The sequence below is a fragment of the Bidens hawaiensis genome, unplaced genomic scaffold, assembly GCF_021521415.1.
Source record: "Bidens hawaiensis isolate Kalapana, Puna unplaced genomic scaffold, B.hawaiensis_p1.1 tig00007028_1, whole genome shotgun sequence".
Taxonomy (NCBI): domain Eukaryota; kingdom Viridiplantae; phylum Streptophyta; class Magnoliopsida; order Asterales; family Asteraceae; genus Bidens; species Bidens hawaiensis.
The window spans coordinates 381,845-401,445 of NW_027491480.1; the positions used below are offsets into that span (position 1 = coordinate 381,845).

The 19,601-nt window shown below is 33.4% G+C and overlaps 1 protein-coding gene across 1 annotated transcript; it reads right to left on the bottom strand.

Moving 5' to 3' along the window:
* Nucleotides 1-9,287: 9,287 nt before the first annotated feature.
* LOC143634130 (uncharacterized) lies at nt 9,288-16,756 on the bottom strand. The gene is made up of 9 exons (XM_077102291.1): nt 16,258-16,756; nt 14,405-14,545; nt 13,265-13,657; nt 11,578-11,686; nt 11,367-11,503; nt 11,002-11,205; nt 9,786-9,878; nt 9,582-9,693; nt 9,288-9,481 (listed from the first exon to the last, which is right to left on the bottom strand). The coding sequence occupies exons 1-9, from the start codon at nt 16,720-16,722 to the stop codon at nt 9,438-9,440; spliced, it is 1,698 nt and encodes a 565-aa protein (XP_076958406.1). The 5' UTR covers nt 16,723-16,756; the 3' UTR covers nt 9,288-9,437.
* Between the last annotated feature and the right edge of the window lie 2,845 nt (nt 16,757-19,601).

Below are 19,601 nucleotides of genomic sequence, written 5' to 3' on the forward strand. Positions count from 1 at the left end.
TTTTTTTAAATCTTTTTCTTTTTTCTATTTAGTTCTAAATTTCAAAAGACAGAAGTCGTTATTTTCATATTAATATATAATATTTTTATGAAAAAAAATATTGTTTTAACATTATGTTAGTTTAATTATAGTGAAATTGTTTATCCAATTATAATAAGAGAGAGACATACAAGTTATAAGGATATACACATTTTGATAAATACTTTTCAAACTACACCAAATTGATAAATATTTTTTCCAACAACACCCCTTGCATACTAAATGCACACAGCTACTTCACTAATACATATAACTTGCCTACCGACCATTTTATTAAACGCTAGCAGTCAACTCTTATAGGATCTTAATGTGTAGCATTTTAGCTCTATAACGTAGATTGTTGACGTCTCAAAATTTTGTGTAAACTTTAGATAATATAATAATTTATTTAACTTAGAATAACATGCATTCGTGTACTTCATCGGTTCATTGTAATAAGCTATATCTTTTGTGTTAACATATGGATACCAATTTAAATTAGTATGTTCGTTTAACAACCAACAAAAATACAAAATATATATAAGTAAAAAAATAGTATTTGCAAGTCCACTGACTCTTATTTTGAAGTTTAAAGAAACAAAGCATTGCAATCATCTCAGCCTAGTTAAGACCATCCGAATCTAGACAAATTAAAGAGATATTAGGAGTTGGATTGCTAAGGCTTTTCACTATGGAGGGGTTTTAAAGCATCTTCACGTCATTGTCACGTAGGAAATGAGGTTTTAAAGTCCTTTTCCATAACGTCTCACTCTGGTTTAAAGCCCCTTTACGGCCCGTTATATATAGTATACACACACACATATATGTATGTGTGTATGAGAAAGTAAACCTCGTACTGGTGTTCGGATTTCGATTCGCATTCGAAACATTCGAAATTTGATTCGATTCGAATTCGATTATTAAGATTCGAATTCGGTTTTAAAAAATTCGAATTTGATTCGTATTCAAGTATATTAATCGAATACGAATCGAATAAGAATTTATTATTTATTATTCGATTTGAAATTCGAATTCAAATTATATATACATATATGTATATATATAATTATTTTTTATTTGTGTCAAATTCATAAATAAAAAATGTCTATTACAAAATAATTAAACCCAATAGACCATATTATTGTTTCTTAGCCCATACTAATATGGGCGTTATTTACTTATCGTTTTGAATATTTGAATTTAGACTATTTATACTTTAGTTTTGAATTTAGAGTAAAGTGTCAAAATCGTCCTTAAGGTTCGGTCAATTATACGAATTTCGTCCAAAAAGTTTTGTTTTTGCAACTGGACCATCGAGGTTTCACATTTCTTGCCAATTATGTCCAAATCATTAACTCCGTTAGTTTTTAACGTTAAATGAGGGGTAAATTTGTCTTTTAGTTTATTTATTTTTTTAATCGCTTTATATGCATAAATATAATTCTCATCATCTACCATGAACCTATAAGTGAAACAGATTAATATCACCACCAACCAATCTGTAACCGGCAACCACCACATCACCGGAAAACCCACCTGTAACCGGAAGCCACCACCATACCAAGCCACCGACAATCCGATATCGTCCATGGAACCACCTGAACACCTATGTGATTTGGATTTGGACCTCCGATCTCGCCTCTCCCAAAAAAAATAAAAATGATATGGAAAAAAAAATTAGTAATTAATAATAGAAATAATAGAGACATATAAAAAGTAATTTATACATGGGTTGGAGATAAATGGACTAAAAGACAAATATACCCCTAATTTAACGTAAAAATATGAGTTAACGATTTGGACGTAATTGGCAAGAAATGGGAAACCTCGATGGTCCAGTTGCGAAAATAAAACTTTTTGGACGAAAATCGCATAATTGATCAAACCTAAAGGACGATTTTGGCACTTTACGCTTGAATTTATTATCATGTAGTATTATAGCTACTTTAAATTTATATGTATGTAATTATGATTATGGTTTTTGAATTTTTGGCACAGGTAAACTTGAATTAGATCATATTTATTTGAATTAAAATCGAACTTAGTAGAAGTCGATTCGAATTCGAGTTTCAAATACGAATTTCGAATCGGGCATATAATATGAATCGAATAGTTCAACTTTTAATCGAATACGAATACTGGCGAAAAAAACAACTATTCGGATTATTCGATTGGATTTAACTTGAAAATTCGTTATTCGATTCGATGAACACTCCTACCCCTCCCCTTTCGTGCGCCCCTCTGCGGTGTTCAGAACCAAAACCGCCCGTTAACCCCCCCCCCCCCCCTCTTTGAACGCCCATAGCAAATGGGCTAATAGTCGTTGGGTAACGAGCTGGTGCTAGTTTAATCAATCATGCCTTGAAGTGGATTAAACTAAACAGAAGTTGTAAAATGTTGGATTTGACCATATGTTCTGGTTCCATGTTCGGCCAATAAAATGTTTGAACTTTTGATGCACCCTTACACATAACCACATGCTTTCACACATCAATGGACATATGGTAGATCATGTCATATATCAGTCGGCCTAGGTTTTGGCCCCTCATATCTGGTGTTAATCTTGACTAGACCAAAAGACTTTATATTCTTTACAACCCAAGATTAATGATCTTTACTAGGGATAAGCAAATTCGGTATCGGTATTGATTGGTACCGGTACCAAAGTTTTGAGTTTCTGGTTCGGTACGGTAATGGCACCGGTACGGTACTGGTATTTTCCAAATTTTTACTTTCAATACCGGTACCGTCCCGGTACCGAACCGAATATTTCGATACCGGTACCAATAATTTGTGAATTTCAGGATCATGATTTTCGATACCGAGCTCATCCCTAGTCTGGACTGTATGTGCTTGGACCTAAACTCTCATTCGACTAAGTTGAACCGGTTTTAATGCACCATGCCACCATTACTACATCTACATGTAGATAAACGTATAGCGGTCAGTTCGACTTTTAAGTTTTAACCCTACATAGTAGGTTTTGAACCTTACAAGAGCGAAATATCATGCATAGGTTTCGTGCACCCTTACTCGTAAATCATGTGCCTGATTCATGCATCAATGGATATTATTATGAAGGTATATCATATATCGGTTGACCAATTTTTTAGCCCTTCATATCCGGTTTAATTTTAACCACACCAAAATACAACTTTTTCCTTCAAAATGGTCGGACTATATGTGTTTGGTCTGGAAATCAAATTCCACTATTTTGAACCAGTTTTGATGCATCACTACTATAACCACATACTTTAGAGCATTCTCGTCTTGTTTCATATCCCTATATCCATATATATCATATAATTACACTAAAAAAACACTACGTTTCTCTCTTCTGTTTAATTAAATAATATTTTTTATACCTTTTTCATTACAATTTTCTCTCTTCACCCTATAATTTACAAAAAATCACTACCTTTTCCCCAAATTTACAAAAAATCACTACCTTTTCTCTCTTCACCCTATAATTTACACTTACAACTACTCACCGCCCCATCCTATAATTTACAAACCCTAATCACATAATTTTAAAGGATGGATTGGAATGCTCTTAGCTCACCAATCAACATCATGTAAACATATATAGGCCGGTTCAAGTTTATACCATGTATAATAGGTTTTGAACCTGACAAGACCGAAATATTAATTTTTCTTTCAAATCCAAATCAAACTATACAGTAATAACCACTTATTTCATTTTTAAATAATATAAAAATTGGATATTAAATTTTAATAATCAAAATTTTTGCAATTTGGTCGGCAATAATCTCAACTTAAGAAATTCCCTATGTTAATCACAACTTTCACCATATTGGCTTCTACCATTCCTTTTTCTAACAGAGACCAACCCAGTTAATTTTGGGCAAAATATGTCATTTCTTCAAGTTGATAGGGTAAAACTAAACTTCCCATGTTTATTTTTCTTCTCCAACTAGGGGCGCAAGCGAGCCAAGCCGAGCTTGAAGGCTCGTTTAACTTACACATAACTTGAGCTCGAGTTCGGCTCCCTTCTATCTATATTTCTAAAGCTCGAGCTCAACTTATGAGTGCTTTTTCAAGCTCGAGCTTTGCTTGTTTACTATATATAATATGTATTATTTTAATTATAACTTTATATAATACGTATTATTTATTTGTTTTTTCATAACTATATATATTAATTAATAATAATTATATAAAAGTTCAAACCTCCTTCATAAATAGGTGGTGGTGGTGGTGGTGATGGCGATGGTCATGGAGGCCGTGATGGTGGCGATGGCGGGGACGAGTTTTTAAGTTTGATTACATTTTTCATTTTTCCCTCAACTTGGAAAAATAAAATATTTTGTCCTAAAACTAACCAGGTTAGTTTCCGTTAAAAAAATGCTTAGTGAGGGCCAATATTATGAAAGTTAGGATTAATGTAGAAAAAATTTTAAACTAGAACTAATACCAGTCAATAGCAAAAGTCTGAATTATTAAAATCCAATATCCAAAAAAGTTTAAATAACATTAAACATCAAACACTTTTTTTTTACAAGAAGCTTCAATAATAAATATTAAACCCTCCAATTAGCCCTTTTCACTTTATTTATATTTGAATCATTATAATATATTATTATATTATATACATCTAGTTAAATATTAAATATCAACAAGATAGAAAAGTAATACTACATAATGTTGATTTGTTTCTACAATATTTCCACCATCTCTTTGCTTGCTTCATATCTCCTTCACAGCAGACAAATATAAACATAAACCCCCCTTCATAACCATCTATTCATTTTTTTAAATCTTGAATCTTTTTCAATACCCATCTGATCTGATTCACTAATTCTTCATTTTCAGATCAAACCCATCAATCTTTAACATAAATCCATCATTTTTTTTTCATGGGTTTTTGTTGATTTGTGTTATTAACCAATAAATCAATCAAATCTTGCTAATGGGTATCTGTTTTCAAGATTAAAAATGGTGGCTTTGGTGCATTAATCCAGCTTAATTTGGTAAGTGTTTGTTCTTTTACTGTTACATGACTATATCTTATGTTTTATTGATTAAAGATTCAATCTTTATTTGATTTATTAGGTTTTAAATCCATTTAATTTGTGGGTGTTTTTGTTGATTGGAAGTTGAGTGTTTAGGTTGAATCTGGTTGTGTTTTTTGTGAGTTTTGATGTTATAGTTTCAAGAATCTTGTGAGGGTTTTTGGGTGTTGAGTGATTAGACATGAAAGTCAAAGTTTGACTTGAAACGATTCAAAATTGGTACTTCTTGTACTAGATTTAAATTTATATAATTTAAGGTTTATTATTCCAAAATGTTCTTGTTCTTGTTCTAAGACCATCTCCAATGGTTGGTTTATCTTGGTTCAAACCAACCCCAACCAATCCCCAACCATTGGATTGGTTGGTTCAAACCAAAAACAAATGCTTGAGGTTTGGTTTTTCAAACCATCAAAAACCATCCATTGTGGGTCCCAATATCACATCTTTCACCCCACACATATATATATATATACACCCATTTTATATTTATAAAATATATTATATATATATATATATTTTATTTCTTTCAAAATTTATGTATTTTTTTGTTTGTGTATTTTTTACGTAACGGCTAGTTTAATGATTAAATTTTTTAACGGCTAGTTTTTTAATGATTTTATTATCTATTTTGCATTGCTAGAAAAAACATGACAAGAAGTCCTAGAAAAAACATCCATAACATAGGCCGCCATAACAGATTGGTCAAATGATGAAGATGAACCACATGAACCGTCATTTCATTGACCAACATCTTATTTCCAAGCGTGTATGAAACGGTTCACGGATTTACATAACAATGAAGCTCATCATGCACTTTAGAATGATTGAATGGAACATTTGTGGACGGTATAGAATAATAATAATTCATAGGTTTTATTATTAGGCAAAAGTTTCAAGTTATTTCTTTTTCATTTTGTTAGACTAATTGTCATTTAAAATTATATAATTTTTTTTTATCTATTTGTAATATTTTAGTTAATCTATTTTTTACTAATTTTTTATTATATTGCTATTTATTTAAATAAAATTATAAAAATTAAATATTTTATTATTTTGTGAAATTCTTATTTAAAATAAATGTAAAAGTAAGTGATGATGTGGAAATGTAAAGATAGTTTGAGAAGTTGTATTGTTGGAGTAAAAATGTGGTTTTTAAGATAGCTGATGTGGCAGTGATGTGGCTGGTTTGAACAAAAAAATGTTAGAGATGGTCTAATAAACTTTATATAGTTTAAGTTATATGTTTTTTGTTGATTAAGTTTATCTGATCTCATTGGTTAGCATATCCGTAACGCGATTTCACAACTAAAGAAGAAGGGAAATTATTTTTTAATCTTGTACTTAACATATAGAGGCAAAAGGTTTAAAATGAATAACATCAAGATTTGTACTTTTATAATTTATATTTCTAAACACTTCTCTTCTTGGTCCCCTATTCTTGTTGGCACAAATTGTTCTATACTATTTTTGTATTCAAAGAAGTAAATATTGTGTTTATGATATTGTCCTACTTCAACATCAAAAGAAAAGTATAAGATTTATTTATTTTTTCTTTTTATGATATTGTACCTGTACTTTTTTTTAGGTGAATTTAATAAAATGTTGGTGACACCGACCATGAATGTTAGTTGTTGAACTTGCACTTGCGAAATAAATTTGTTGTGATATAGTTTAAACTCACTTAAAAACAATTTGCATTGAGTGAAATAAACGATAATCGTATGTGTAGAGATGATAGGTCAATATATTCCTAACTTTATGTAGAGAACTGCATGACCACTTTTTAAACCACTTTTTAAATATGATACATAAAGCGGTTATGTAACTACATACAAGTGCTTTTGCGGTTCTCTAGTTAAATTATTGTTTTGTGTTTATAGCACCAATATTTACATAGTATTTTTTATCACATAAGTTGTATTTTATTTTTAATTCATATTAGTAGTTTTGTTAAGTGACGATTGATTAGCCTTTTGAACCAACAATAATAACTCTAGCTGGCATAATATAGATTTGCAAATGCAAACTTGTTGGTTGTTTATAAACAAAGGGTCAAATGCAATGTGTGTATTAAAACCATTGCTATCATGATTCATGCATTTATTATTAGTGTTAGTTTTCTTATTTTCTTTAAATATATGAGAAAACAATCATTAAAAGAGGTTATGTATATAAATTAAACTATTTATTTTCTAAAAGAATTCAAAACTTTTGAGTACATTACCACTCATAAAAAGAGGTTGTGTGTGTATATGTCATAATATATATATATATATATATATATATATATATATATATATTTGTTAAAAGAAAAAACTTACTTTGAGGCCTTAATCAGTTATGACTATTTCTATATTTCTTTCAGATATCGCGCTAAATCTTTCAAAATTTATTATTATTATTTTTCTTTAAACAATGGGAAGAGGCAAAGGAAAAGCGAAAAAAAGCCCGGTTATTATCACCGAGGACGGAAGCGGTGAAGAAGAAAAACAACCCGTTAAACGTAGAGGCCGGCCCACAAAAGCCCAAAAAGAAGAAGCCGAAAAATTAACTGAAAAATCCGAAACTAAACTTGAATCTTCATCAGACAATGGAAACAAGAGAAAAAGATCATCTTTAGAGACTGTAGAAAGCCCGATTGAAGATGAAAACGGTGTGGGGGCCGAAACCAACGGGCCTGGGTCAACAAAAGCTGTCGGGTTTAGACAAAACCGAAGCAGGAGGAAAAACAAGCCACGGAGGGCGGCTGAAGTTGGGGTTAGTTTTTGTGAAGTCTGCAGTTGGGTGGTGCTGAGAAGCTAAGGATTATTGGGTCGGGTTAAGGGTTCGTTTTATATTGCATCGTTATTAAGTTTTCTTAGATATAATTTTGCTAGATTTTGATTTATTTTTGAGAGAATTTTTGCAGAAGGTGTATAATTTTAACCAAGTTTTGGTAACATTATATTATTTCTTGCTGTAGAAATCTTACATTTTGTCTTTAAGAAATGGCATAACATGAGTTTTATTATTACAATTACTTTTATTGCTATTATTTTTTATTTTTCGCGCAACAAATGTAGCATGGCGATCGATAAGCTTGATTTTTCTCTCACATGATACTCTTTTTCGAAAACATTAACATCATTATCATGAATTATTATTATTATTTATTTATTTTTGACTCAACTAGCGTAGCGTAGTGAGGCAATCTGCAAGCTTGATTTTTCTCTCGCGTGATAAAGTTAGGCGAGTATTGGTAACTAAACCATTATGTTGTCATGATCAACTTATAATCAAACAAAAAGTATGATTTGAGATGTATTTGGGAGATGAATTTGAATAATTTTAGTCAATAAAGTGGCTCTAATATAACATTTTCCAAATCTTTATTTATTATTTCTTTTAGTCAAGATTAATCCAAGTTCAATGTATGCAAGAAGGCTTCTTTGTCATTTCCAAAAGAAAACAAATTTTATGTGTTAAAAACAAATTCTATTCGTTTATTTGTTGTCAACTCTAGAAGTTTTAGAGTCATTTTGGAGTGATTTTGCATCTATTGTTTATTTTTTTAGAATGGCGATTTTTTTTGTGTGTTAGACCATCGCACTTTTCTTGTCCCCGTTGCTTTATTTTGGTCAGACTATGTTGTCTTAACCGGGTCCACATTGTCTTCAGAGTTTGGCTTGAACGTTCTCCCGAAAAACCATACCGCCAACTATTGTTTTTGAGTCTATAAATTGTAATGAACTTTTTTTGAAGGTAAACTCGGCTAATGAAAATGTGTTTCAAAGTAAGTTAAAGATAGATATATGGCCAGTAAACAAACTCCAGTCAATCCAAAGCTCAGGTTTCTCATAGTATGTGTGAGAATACGGTGAGTATTAGAGCTTGCTTATAATGAGTTTACTTCGCACTTCTGGAAAACGTTTCAAGGGGAAATGGATATCGAAATGTCAATTGGTACCACATATCATCCCCATACTGACAACCAAGTTAGAGAACTATCAAAACATTAAGAGGATAAGCTACAAGCATGTATAATAGATTTCGGCAGGAGTTTTATTTACAGTCGGTAGAATTCTCATAGAATTACAGCTATCATTCGAGCATTGACATGCCTCCGTGTGAGTTGGGTAGCACTAAGGTGGACCAGATCCCGGCAAAGGCTCGACTGAAATCTTACGCAAATAAGAGAACAATCGATTACTGCTTATTTTTGACTTTGTTAACCACAAATGCTGTTTACTTGTTTAATATCGCAAAAATAACCACAAACTCAGAAATAAGAAGCAATTGCGGTTTCATCTTTATCATAAAGAACAAAATGGTAACTGAGTACAGTTGAGGTTTTTTATTTTATATCTTATTATCTTTTGCTTGATTACAATTACACTTTCAAAAATTCTACTCACCTTGCAGACAATATAATTGTCTAATATTCCCAGATGCTGCAAAAAGTTTTTAACAAAATGAAATCAATTAATAATAAATTTTCATCAACCTCTGTAAATATATATATATTAAAATTTAAAAAAGCGAGATAATTACCATATAACCAGTCTTTAAAGTACGCATGAAGTGCACTCGATAATTCTTTTTTTCTGCTATCTTCCAAAGGTGCTTCTTTCAGTATTTGCTTAACCTCAACCAGATTATTTTCCTGTAAAAATAGTGATATAAAAATCATTAAAAACATAATTTAAAAATCATATATATAAAAATGAAATTAAAAAAAAAAAGAAAAAAACTTACATTTCTTCTTTGACTTGACATATACACATCAGGCAGTGGAAATGGATTATCTTTGGTGGGTCCCGACGCTTGACCTTCTAACCAATTAGGAATCTAAAAAAACATTAAAAACAATAAAATGTTAGTGGCGAAACGGGTTAAAAATAGGCTAACCATAGGCATGTAAACGAACCGAACAAGCAAGAAAGAAGCATGCTCATGTTTGTTCGTTTAGCTTTAACAGAACAAACGATCGAACGTGGACAATTAAACGAACGAGGGTTTCGTGTTCGTGTTTTTTCATTAAGAAAATGAAGGTGTGCATGTTCGTATACGGTCATTCGTTAACAATATAAACGGTTCATAAGAAAATGAATGCGTGCGTGTTCGTTTATGTTCGTTCTCTAACAATATAAATAAACGGTTCATTAACGTAAACAAACGTACATAACTGAGCTAAAACCAATTAAAAGTAAATATGAACAACAATGTGTAGGGCCTAAAAAGTTAATAAAACAAGATTAATTGTAACGCCAATGGGCCTAAAAAGTTTATAAAACAAGATTAATTGTAACGCCAATGGGCCTAAAAAGTTTATAAAACAAGACTAAATAGTAACGGGCCAAAAAAATTTTAATTAAAATATTAACGAGTGAGCATAAAGAACGTAAAAGAAACGACATAAATGAGCACGTGTGTAGGGCCCAGCAAAGAAGTAACTGGACAAACGAATGGTTCACGTCCAGATACCAATGAAATTTCTTGCTCGCGTTCGTTCATTAAAAGATGAATTTGTTCGTGCTTGTTCGTTAATTTCAAAAGCGAACACAAACGAGCGCAAACCACAATCATCACATGAATGAACACAAATAAACATATAAAAAACTGAAAATAAAATAAATAACCAGCCAAAACATAAATCAAGTTAAATAAAAATAAATCCAAACGAACGTAAACGAACAAACATAAAAGAACGAGCGTTCAGGAACATATTACCAAGTGTTCACGAACACAGTGACAAGACCTTTGTTCATGACACAAACCGTCTTCCCACCTAACGGTTCACGAACGGTTTGCTGAACATTTGGTTCATTTTCAGGCCTAGTCACATGTGTTCATGTTCGTTCGTTTACTAAATAAACGAACATAAAACTGAACGTTCGGTTTGTTTACAAGCCTAGTTACAGACATTTTATTGTTCATGTTAAATTTGGATACTAATAATAAAGAAGCATACCAAGAAGTTTGTGAACTGATCAGGATCTAAATGGTGTGCTGACTCGGCTTGACAGTCAGACACGCCAGCTGGATGAGACAACGAATCATGATGGTCAACCAAACCTAGTGCAACAGGCTCGCCCCATCTATTTGGAGTAACATCAATTCCTACTTGCTTCATATGCTCTTCCAGTTGTGGATAAAATGTATTATACGGTGCCACCTGGTGCCAAAGTGGCAATCAGTTTTAAAAAAGAAAAACGAGTTACATATGATTTTAGATGACTTTTTATGAAACCATTGGATTATGAAACTCAGATTTAAACTTTTGGACTACAACGGTTATTTTGGTCACCATGATAAAAGAGAAATGTATAAACGTACCTGGAGCTTATGATTGTCACCAACAATAAGCGGTTGTTGGTTAACTCCCAAAAAGAATAAGCATACCCGACAATTAGCAATACATATTCGTTTTGAAGCCGATATCACATGAACCCGTTCACAGTGTTCAACTCTTACTGCCTGATAGTTAACAAAAAGCGCCACGTCGGCATACAGAAAAAATATTTATATTTGGATTTAAATTTTACACTTGCCTTTCCAGTAGCCCCAAGGACTATAGTAGCATCAGAGCATCCGTAGATGGTGGCATATTTCAACGGAGCCAAGACATAAATCACAGATTCATGACAATTTATAACCTGCGGAGAATTTAAAAAAAACAATTAAAGATGATTCCCTGTGGTTAGACCCAAATAGGCCCAACACATAGTTCACATTTCTTGTAACTAGTTTAATCTCAATCAGATTCGTTCATCTATGTCCAGTTGTGCGTCTACATTCATGAACCGTCCGTTTATATTGTCAACGGGCGTAAATGAACAGGAACACGCTCATTTTCTTAACGAACAAACAGAAACAAAAAAAACCCGTTAGTTTAATTGTTTGCGTTAGATCGTTCGTTCGGTTAAAGTAATATAAACAAACACAAACATGCTCCTTCCGTCTGTTCAGTTTGTTTGCAAGACTAAATAAAATGGAATGGACAAAGTTATAAGCGGGAACGTGAATGGAATAAATCATTACTGTTCCATTATCATGTTTGGTTGGCTTGCAGGAATTGAATGATCTGTTCAAATATGCTGTTCTTCTTTCTGATTAAATATCAAACATCTTAATGAAATCATCATCATCATCATCATCATCATCATCATCATCATCATCATCATCATCATCATCATCATCATCATCATCGTACTCAGTATATCCCACCAATAGCAATGCTATGGTAGGGTCTGAGGAGGGTAAGATGTAGACAGCCTTAGGGATAGAGAGGCTGCTTCCGGAACAAGTTACATATTTTGCTATGCATCTTAAACATCTTAATGAAATGTAGTTGATAAAAAAAGTTGGAAAGAGCTATCAAATAAATTTAATCCACTCATGACAGAACAAGTTACATATTTTGCTATGCATCTTAAATATATATAACAAATAGCCAAATAAATCTTCATTTACCACTACAAAAATATGTTTAATGTAATAAAATAACTTAAGTAAGAGATTAATCCTTGAATCTCAAATGAATTTTTATAAAATAACAAATAATTGTACTCTTTTTTGAAAAATAAGAAAAAATCATTAGAAATACATAGCAAATTATTGATGTTATTAAAAATTCTTAAAATAGAAACGCGTAGGCTAGTAAATAAACAGAACGAACACGAATGCGAGCATGTTCATGTTCATTTATTTAACTTTAATGGGACATGAACACGAACAATAAATAAATATGTTTTGGTCCATGTTCGTTTGCTAAGATAATGAAATGTTCATCACTTCGCAGCAGTTCATGTCCGTTTGTTAAAACTCTAAACCAAAAGTTCACGAACGTAAACGAACACAGACGAACATAAACGAGCACAAACGAACATATATGAACATAGTTGAACAAACATAAACGAACAGATATAAACAAACACAAGCGAACAAGTCTAATACATCTATACTTAAAAATTCAATGGCTAAAAATGCACTTACACTTAAAATTTCTATTAATATTTAAACAGGCATAAACGAACTTAAAGAAACGAACATAAATGAACAAACAAAAAACGTGTTCATGTTCATAAACAAACTTCCCGCGGATAGTTCACTAAAAGTTTGGTTCATTAACAGCCCTAGAAACCTGGTTATAATTGTTATCTAATAAAACATCATTATTAAAGCGCTTAAGAGATACCAAAAAAGCAAAAATATGAATTTATAATAGAACTAACCTTTACAAAGGATCCCTTAAGTTCGTGTGCTTGTTTTACATATGATTGTTTAGATATCCCCTCAATAAAACTGGGACCCTTACCACTGGTGGAAGCTTTAAAGTTAGGGGACGCATCAGCCATTAAAACATCAAGGTCGGGACTGGTTAGACTTGGACTTGGACTTTGACCGTTTTCTTTGGCAGCAGCTCGTTCAGAGATTCGATCCAGTGTATCAGAAATGTTTTGTAAGATCCAATCATGAACCTGAGACGCTGGGACAGGGGCAGCTGGCATGCTGGGATCTGAATTGGCAAAAAACGGTGTGTTTTGGCTCAATGGTATTTTCTCTGATCCTTTTTCACCAAAGTAGATCAAAAACGAAAGATGCTCAAACTTCTCCATTGTTAAAACCTGCATATTGAAAGGTGCAAGCTTTTAAATAATTATAAAAAACTAGCGCAAAAGGGTTATCAATTACACAACTCTTGATTAGAGTAAAAAAAACAATATATCTTTATACATAACTAAGTGAAAGGTTACCAAAATTACCCCTCCTTCTATGAATTAATTACCAAAAAGTTACCAATTACCCTCTTTCTATTGTTAGTTATCATTTCCAGCCATTTCAATTTAGTACGTATGGGCATTTCATGAATATATATAAATACATACACACACACACACATATAAAACAAAATATCCTCTTTCAAAATTAAATCATTTAAAATTTGTCTTTAGTAACTTCAAAAATGAAACAACATCCACAACTCAGTTATTTCCTTTTCTCGATTTCACAAAAATGAAAGCAACATGTTATATTAAAGTCCAAATAATTTTGAAATATAATGCTTTTTAGGAAATAGCATTAGATCGCTATTTATTTGGTTTCATTATTGTGAAATAATTATAAAAAGAGTTACTAATTTAGGCATTTGCATAATTACATCTGTTCCTACTCCAACTGCACACGCATATACACCCAGATTTAAAAATTAATGCAAGTTTTAGTTTACACTGCCTGTATGACACGACACACAGGTCAGTAAGCTAGTACAAAAAGGTTCCTAGTTATAAAAAAAATACACACACACACTTCTTAAAAAGAAAATCAATATGTAATATGATAATTTGCATATTAGTAAGAGTAAGAAGACAAACCAATGAATCTTCGCCTTCACCTTCAACAGAGTCAGCCAACAGAGAGATTATATTGCCTATATGCTTTTGTAAATATGATAATTGATGAGCTTCCTCATCAGATTGTGATGGCATGGACCTCCTGCTATTGCTTCGCACAAGCTGCACGTTACAATTCATGCCCATGTCAGCATTTGTTGCAATTAAAGAACTGCTAAAAGTGTATATGTCATGCATGACATCAACATACATTTGTGCGTGTAATTTAGAAAAAAGAAAAGCAACCATCAACATACATTTGTGCGTGCAATTTAGAAAAAAGAAAAGCAACTATGGCACCAATCAGTGTTTGATAGTAATCTGAGATATGTTAATAATTGGGAAATAACTATAATCTAGAAGTAACTTGGTAGTAAGTTAGTATTAGTAACTTACTTTCTTGACAAGCCTTATCAATAATAGAACTGATATAAACTGGAAACGCACTCACTTTCAAAAAATTGAAGCAATGAGAATAATATTGAAGCATATTGGACAATTTTTGAAAACCTTGTGAATAGAGCTTCTTCAGGAAAGCAAAAAGAATTGGAAAAAGTCAAAGGACACAAAATCAAATGGCAAATCAGTTTATTATTCTAAATTGGCATGAAGCATGGACTTCAATAAACACAAATAACTCAGTATTGTTAAAATTCTAAATCTTTTACAGATAGTGTCATAATTCTGCATATAATCCATAACGATAAAAGCACAAAGATACACATTCATGTGTGTGTTATCACATTCTGTCCAAAAGAAGCATATCACGTCATACTAAATTAGTTATTATAGCTGTAATTTTCCAATCTCGTGCAATATTTCACAGCTAATTAGCATGCTAACTGGATATAAGGATCAATAGATATAAACAATTGTTTCAACTTTCAATACTCATTTAGAAATTAATTATAAACAATCAACTTTTAGAACACATGATCCAGCTTTAAATTTCCAGTTTCATACCAGCAAAACAATAGTGATTACCAAGATATTCTATTCACCCAATTTGAGAGACTTTTCCCTCCTTTTCACATTACAAATGCCGTTGTGGCTATATCATCTATCAGTTCCTTAAATAATCAGTTTTTGCCTATCCTGATTATCAGTTACAACCAAGCACCTTCAAAACACACATCTAGGGCTGTAAACCAACCGAATGTTCAGCAAACTATTCGTGAACCGATCGGTGGGAAGTTCTTTATGTCCGTTTGTTTAATAAAACAACGAACATGAGCAAGGAACTTCGTTCAATTAACTAAATGATCACACGCAAACATAGGCCATGTCTGTTCAATTGTGTTCGTAAACGTTTGATAATGTATTCATTTACATCCATTTATGTTCATAAATGTTTGTTCATTAAAAGTTTTTTTAAAACTTTTTAACAATTCTCCTAATCTTATCATATAGATTTAATCAAAATTATTAACTACCAAACAAAAATATATACATAAATAAATATTACGCGATTAATTTATATCTAAAATAGCCGGACCGAAGCGTTGACACCGACCATTTTCTGTTAGCCAAATCAAACAAAGCATCATTCGTGTTCATTTCTATCCATTCGTGTCCATGAACCGCTCACAAACAAATTCATTTCCTTATTTCGTTCCGTTACTTATTCGTCATTCGCTTAACCAAACAATGAACAATCAAATTCCTCAATTACAATCAACTAATCCACCTCACCTGCAATGGCTGAACCGTTCACAAACAAATTCATTTCCTTATTCCGTTCGTCATTTCATTCCATTACCTATTCATAAACCGTTCGGTTATCCAAACAATGCACAATCAAATTCCTCAATTAACAATCACCTAATCCACCTCACCTGCAACGGCGTAAGCGCGGACAAGAATCCATCGAACGCGGACGTGGACGGCCACACATCCGCCACCACCGCCGAATCCTTATGTCCTCCTCTCGGAAGCAACCGCTTAAACGACTGTATATACAAAAACACAATAAGATCATACACATTCACACCAACGGCATCCACCTCATCCGGTTTCGCAGTCACAAGCGGATCCGAATCGGAGTACAAAACCGACGCAATTATATCGAGCACGAGACGCGCGTGTTCAGACGCGATCTGTAGGGTTTCGGAAACAACGGCCGAGTTAATTCGGTTATTATTGCCGTTGTCTGATTGAACAGATTGGAGTAATTTGTCACGGACGGAAGCTAGGGTTTGTGAGCCGTCGGTGAATATTAGTTTTTGTAACGGAATGAGTCCGTGTTCGAATGGCTCGCGCCGCGGGTGGATTAGTGGTGGTGGTTCAGGTGAGTCTGACATGGTGGTGGATTGGTGGATTTGGGGGAATTGGATTATTATTTATTATTATTAGTGAGTTTGTAAGTGAATGTGTGATGATTATTATTATTGTTGCAATTATGTAGGAAGTTAAAATGGGAAAGTTTTGTTGTGTGGTTATTATTGATAAATGATGGGATAAAATTAAATTGAAATAAGGTATTTGAGGCACATAATACTAAATTGAATTATTAGTAACCGTCTTTGATAAAATTAAATTGAAATAAGGTAATTCTGGAGTTGCTAAAAGTCAACTTTTAAGGCACATAATTAATGTTGCACCTAGAGGTGTGTATACAACTGGCAACCGTAGCAGTGGACCCAGTGTCAAGCGTGGTCTAGAAGGAGGAGCACTGGTGCGATAAATGATATTCGGTTTATTTGTACATATTTTAGATTGTTAATGTAGTTGTTTTATTCGTTTATAGTAGGAACTTTGGTGCTTCATACGTATTTATTGTATTTCAGGTCACAGGTACTTAACGTGCTTAATTTGGACCTGTATGAGCACGGGATAAAGACCTGGGATGTCCAGCATGCAAACCGAGACACATTTGTGGACATGTTGAGTGAAGCCACCCATCGCGTAGCGCGATGGGTGTGGAAGGCGGGTGTGGAAGGCTGGGCATCTTCCACACCCATCGCGCTACGCGATGCTCTTTAATTTATAATATTTCGTTGACTTTTGGTCCATCACGTAGCGCAATGGACCAGGGGTGGTCATGAAAGTTAGGGTTTTCATTTATATCTTGTTTTGACGACCCTAGACGCTATCATTCAGTTTCGAGAGCATTTTTAGAGAAGGAGAGCAGCATTCCATCACTTTCCATCATCTCGAGGCCTCATATATGTTCTATAACATCATAACCGGAGCCCGAGAGATGCCGAGACGCGGCTAGATCCTTCGAGTCATGCCCGGGATGTAGAGTATTGTATTTAACAGTCTTTCTCATGTATTAAGAACGAATTATTAGTAACCATCTTTGGTTAATCTATGAGTATTGATGTCTAGTATTATTATGCACACAGTTGGTTTAGGTCTATTTCGATCAGAACGATTAGTGTGTCAGTATGGGATTGTTTTGACTAGTTTGAATATGATGAAGCATACGTTTGCCCTTAGTTGAGTCACACTGGCAGGGACCGTTTGATAACCAGTGCCGTGTGTTAGCGAGCGTGGATGCCTAAGGTTTATCTAGTTAGTCAATCTGAGTTAATCATTGATAGTTAATATGTTAAGTGAACATGAGAGGGCTGTTTATTTACTTACTTGAACCCCGGGTGTGATTTGCTCTTAGTAATTGCTTGATAATTGTTTACTTGTTCGTTTATCATAAAACAAATTCATTTGCTAGTGTGATTAGCACTTTTAATTGAACTACTTCATAATGTTAGGAACCGGTTTCACATTACACTGACCACATACTCCTCGTGGTTTGACACCCTACTTACCCTGACTAGCTTAAGGTGATTAGGACATTAATTTAATTGTTTTTTACTAGATAGCGACAGTCTAGTATCAAAAAATTTGTGATATTTTTACACCAATTTGATTCTCACTCTTTTTGCACATACCATCCAATAGGTTCTCGCAGATGTGGGCATATGTGCAATTGATGTGTTTGATGATGAGTCAAGCAAGTAATCCCACGTGGTAAACATGCAAAACATTATTTCTATCTCTCATATATTGCTAATTTAGTTATCTTATTTTGTTTGAAAGGGGAATATATGATATGAGAAGAATTCCACTGACGTGTTTATGTTCACCGACAAAAAGACTACCTTAATTTTGGGTTTGCACCTCTTGAAGCTTCTGTTCGTTGGTGTTTTTTATTTCTCCATTTTTTTTTTTGGTAAATATACCATGTAGCCATAAATTATAAGGATTATTGGTATCTAATTTCATTTTGTTTGCTGTTAGGGTATACATTTCATTATCGTGGATAGTTATCTCCATCTGTGTCAAAAGAGCTGGAGTGTATATATATATATATAGCTAGTGCGTGCTCAAAACAGCCAAGCATCAGACAAGAAGAAGCAAAATCAATTGGTGCGCTTGCAAGGTTGAGATTCTCATAAAGTGTTTACTTAGAGTGATATGGTTGAATCACGTTGTTAAATGTCATTCGACCCATTCTATTATAGAATCAAACTAACCTATCGGACCCTTTTGACTATTTTTTTTGTGTACATTCTTATTATTATAATATTAAAACTATTACGATTATTTTAATGACCAATGTTTTGTATTTCTTTTAACGAAGTGTGCCATCTTTTAACTCACAACACTACAAGAAAATAACGTATTGGCGGCGACGCCTGCTATTAGCGGCGACACGTAATCATGTCGTCGCTAATAGCAGGTGTCGCCGCTAATAGCGCGATCCGTGTGCTCCTTACCAAAGCTCCTCCTGAACGTTGATTAAATATTGATCCAAGGGCTACAATCATATATGCTCAAACACATCCAGCCACCACACACACCATCAACCACACCCTCACCATTTTATTCTCAAGCACACCTATCACTTTCATGCCACCACCGGTTCCAAGATCCAGCCACCGTCAAGCTCAAGCTCCACCATCTTCGGACCACCACCGTCACTACTTTCAAGATCCAGCAACCGTCAAGCTCAAGCTCCGCCACCTTCAAGCTCCGCCCCGTCGGACCACCACCGTGTTTTCAAGCTCCGGCCACCGTCAAGCTCAAGCTCCGCACCGTCGACCACCACCGTGTTTTCAAGATCCGGCCGCCGTCGAACTCAAGCTCCGCCACAGACCACCAACGTGTTTTATAGCTCCAGCCTCTCGTTTCTATCTTGTGTAATTTTTGTAGAAATCATGTACTGTTTGTTTGT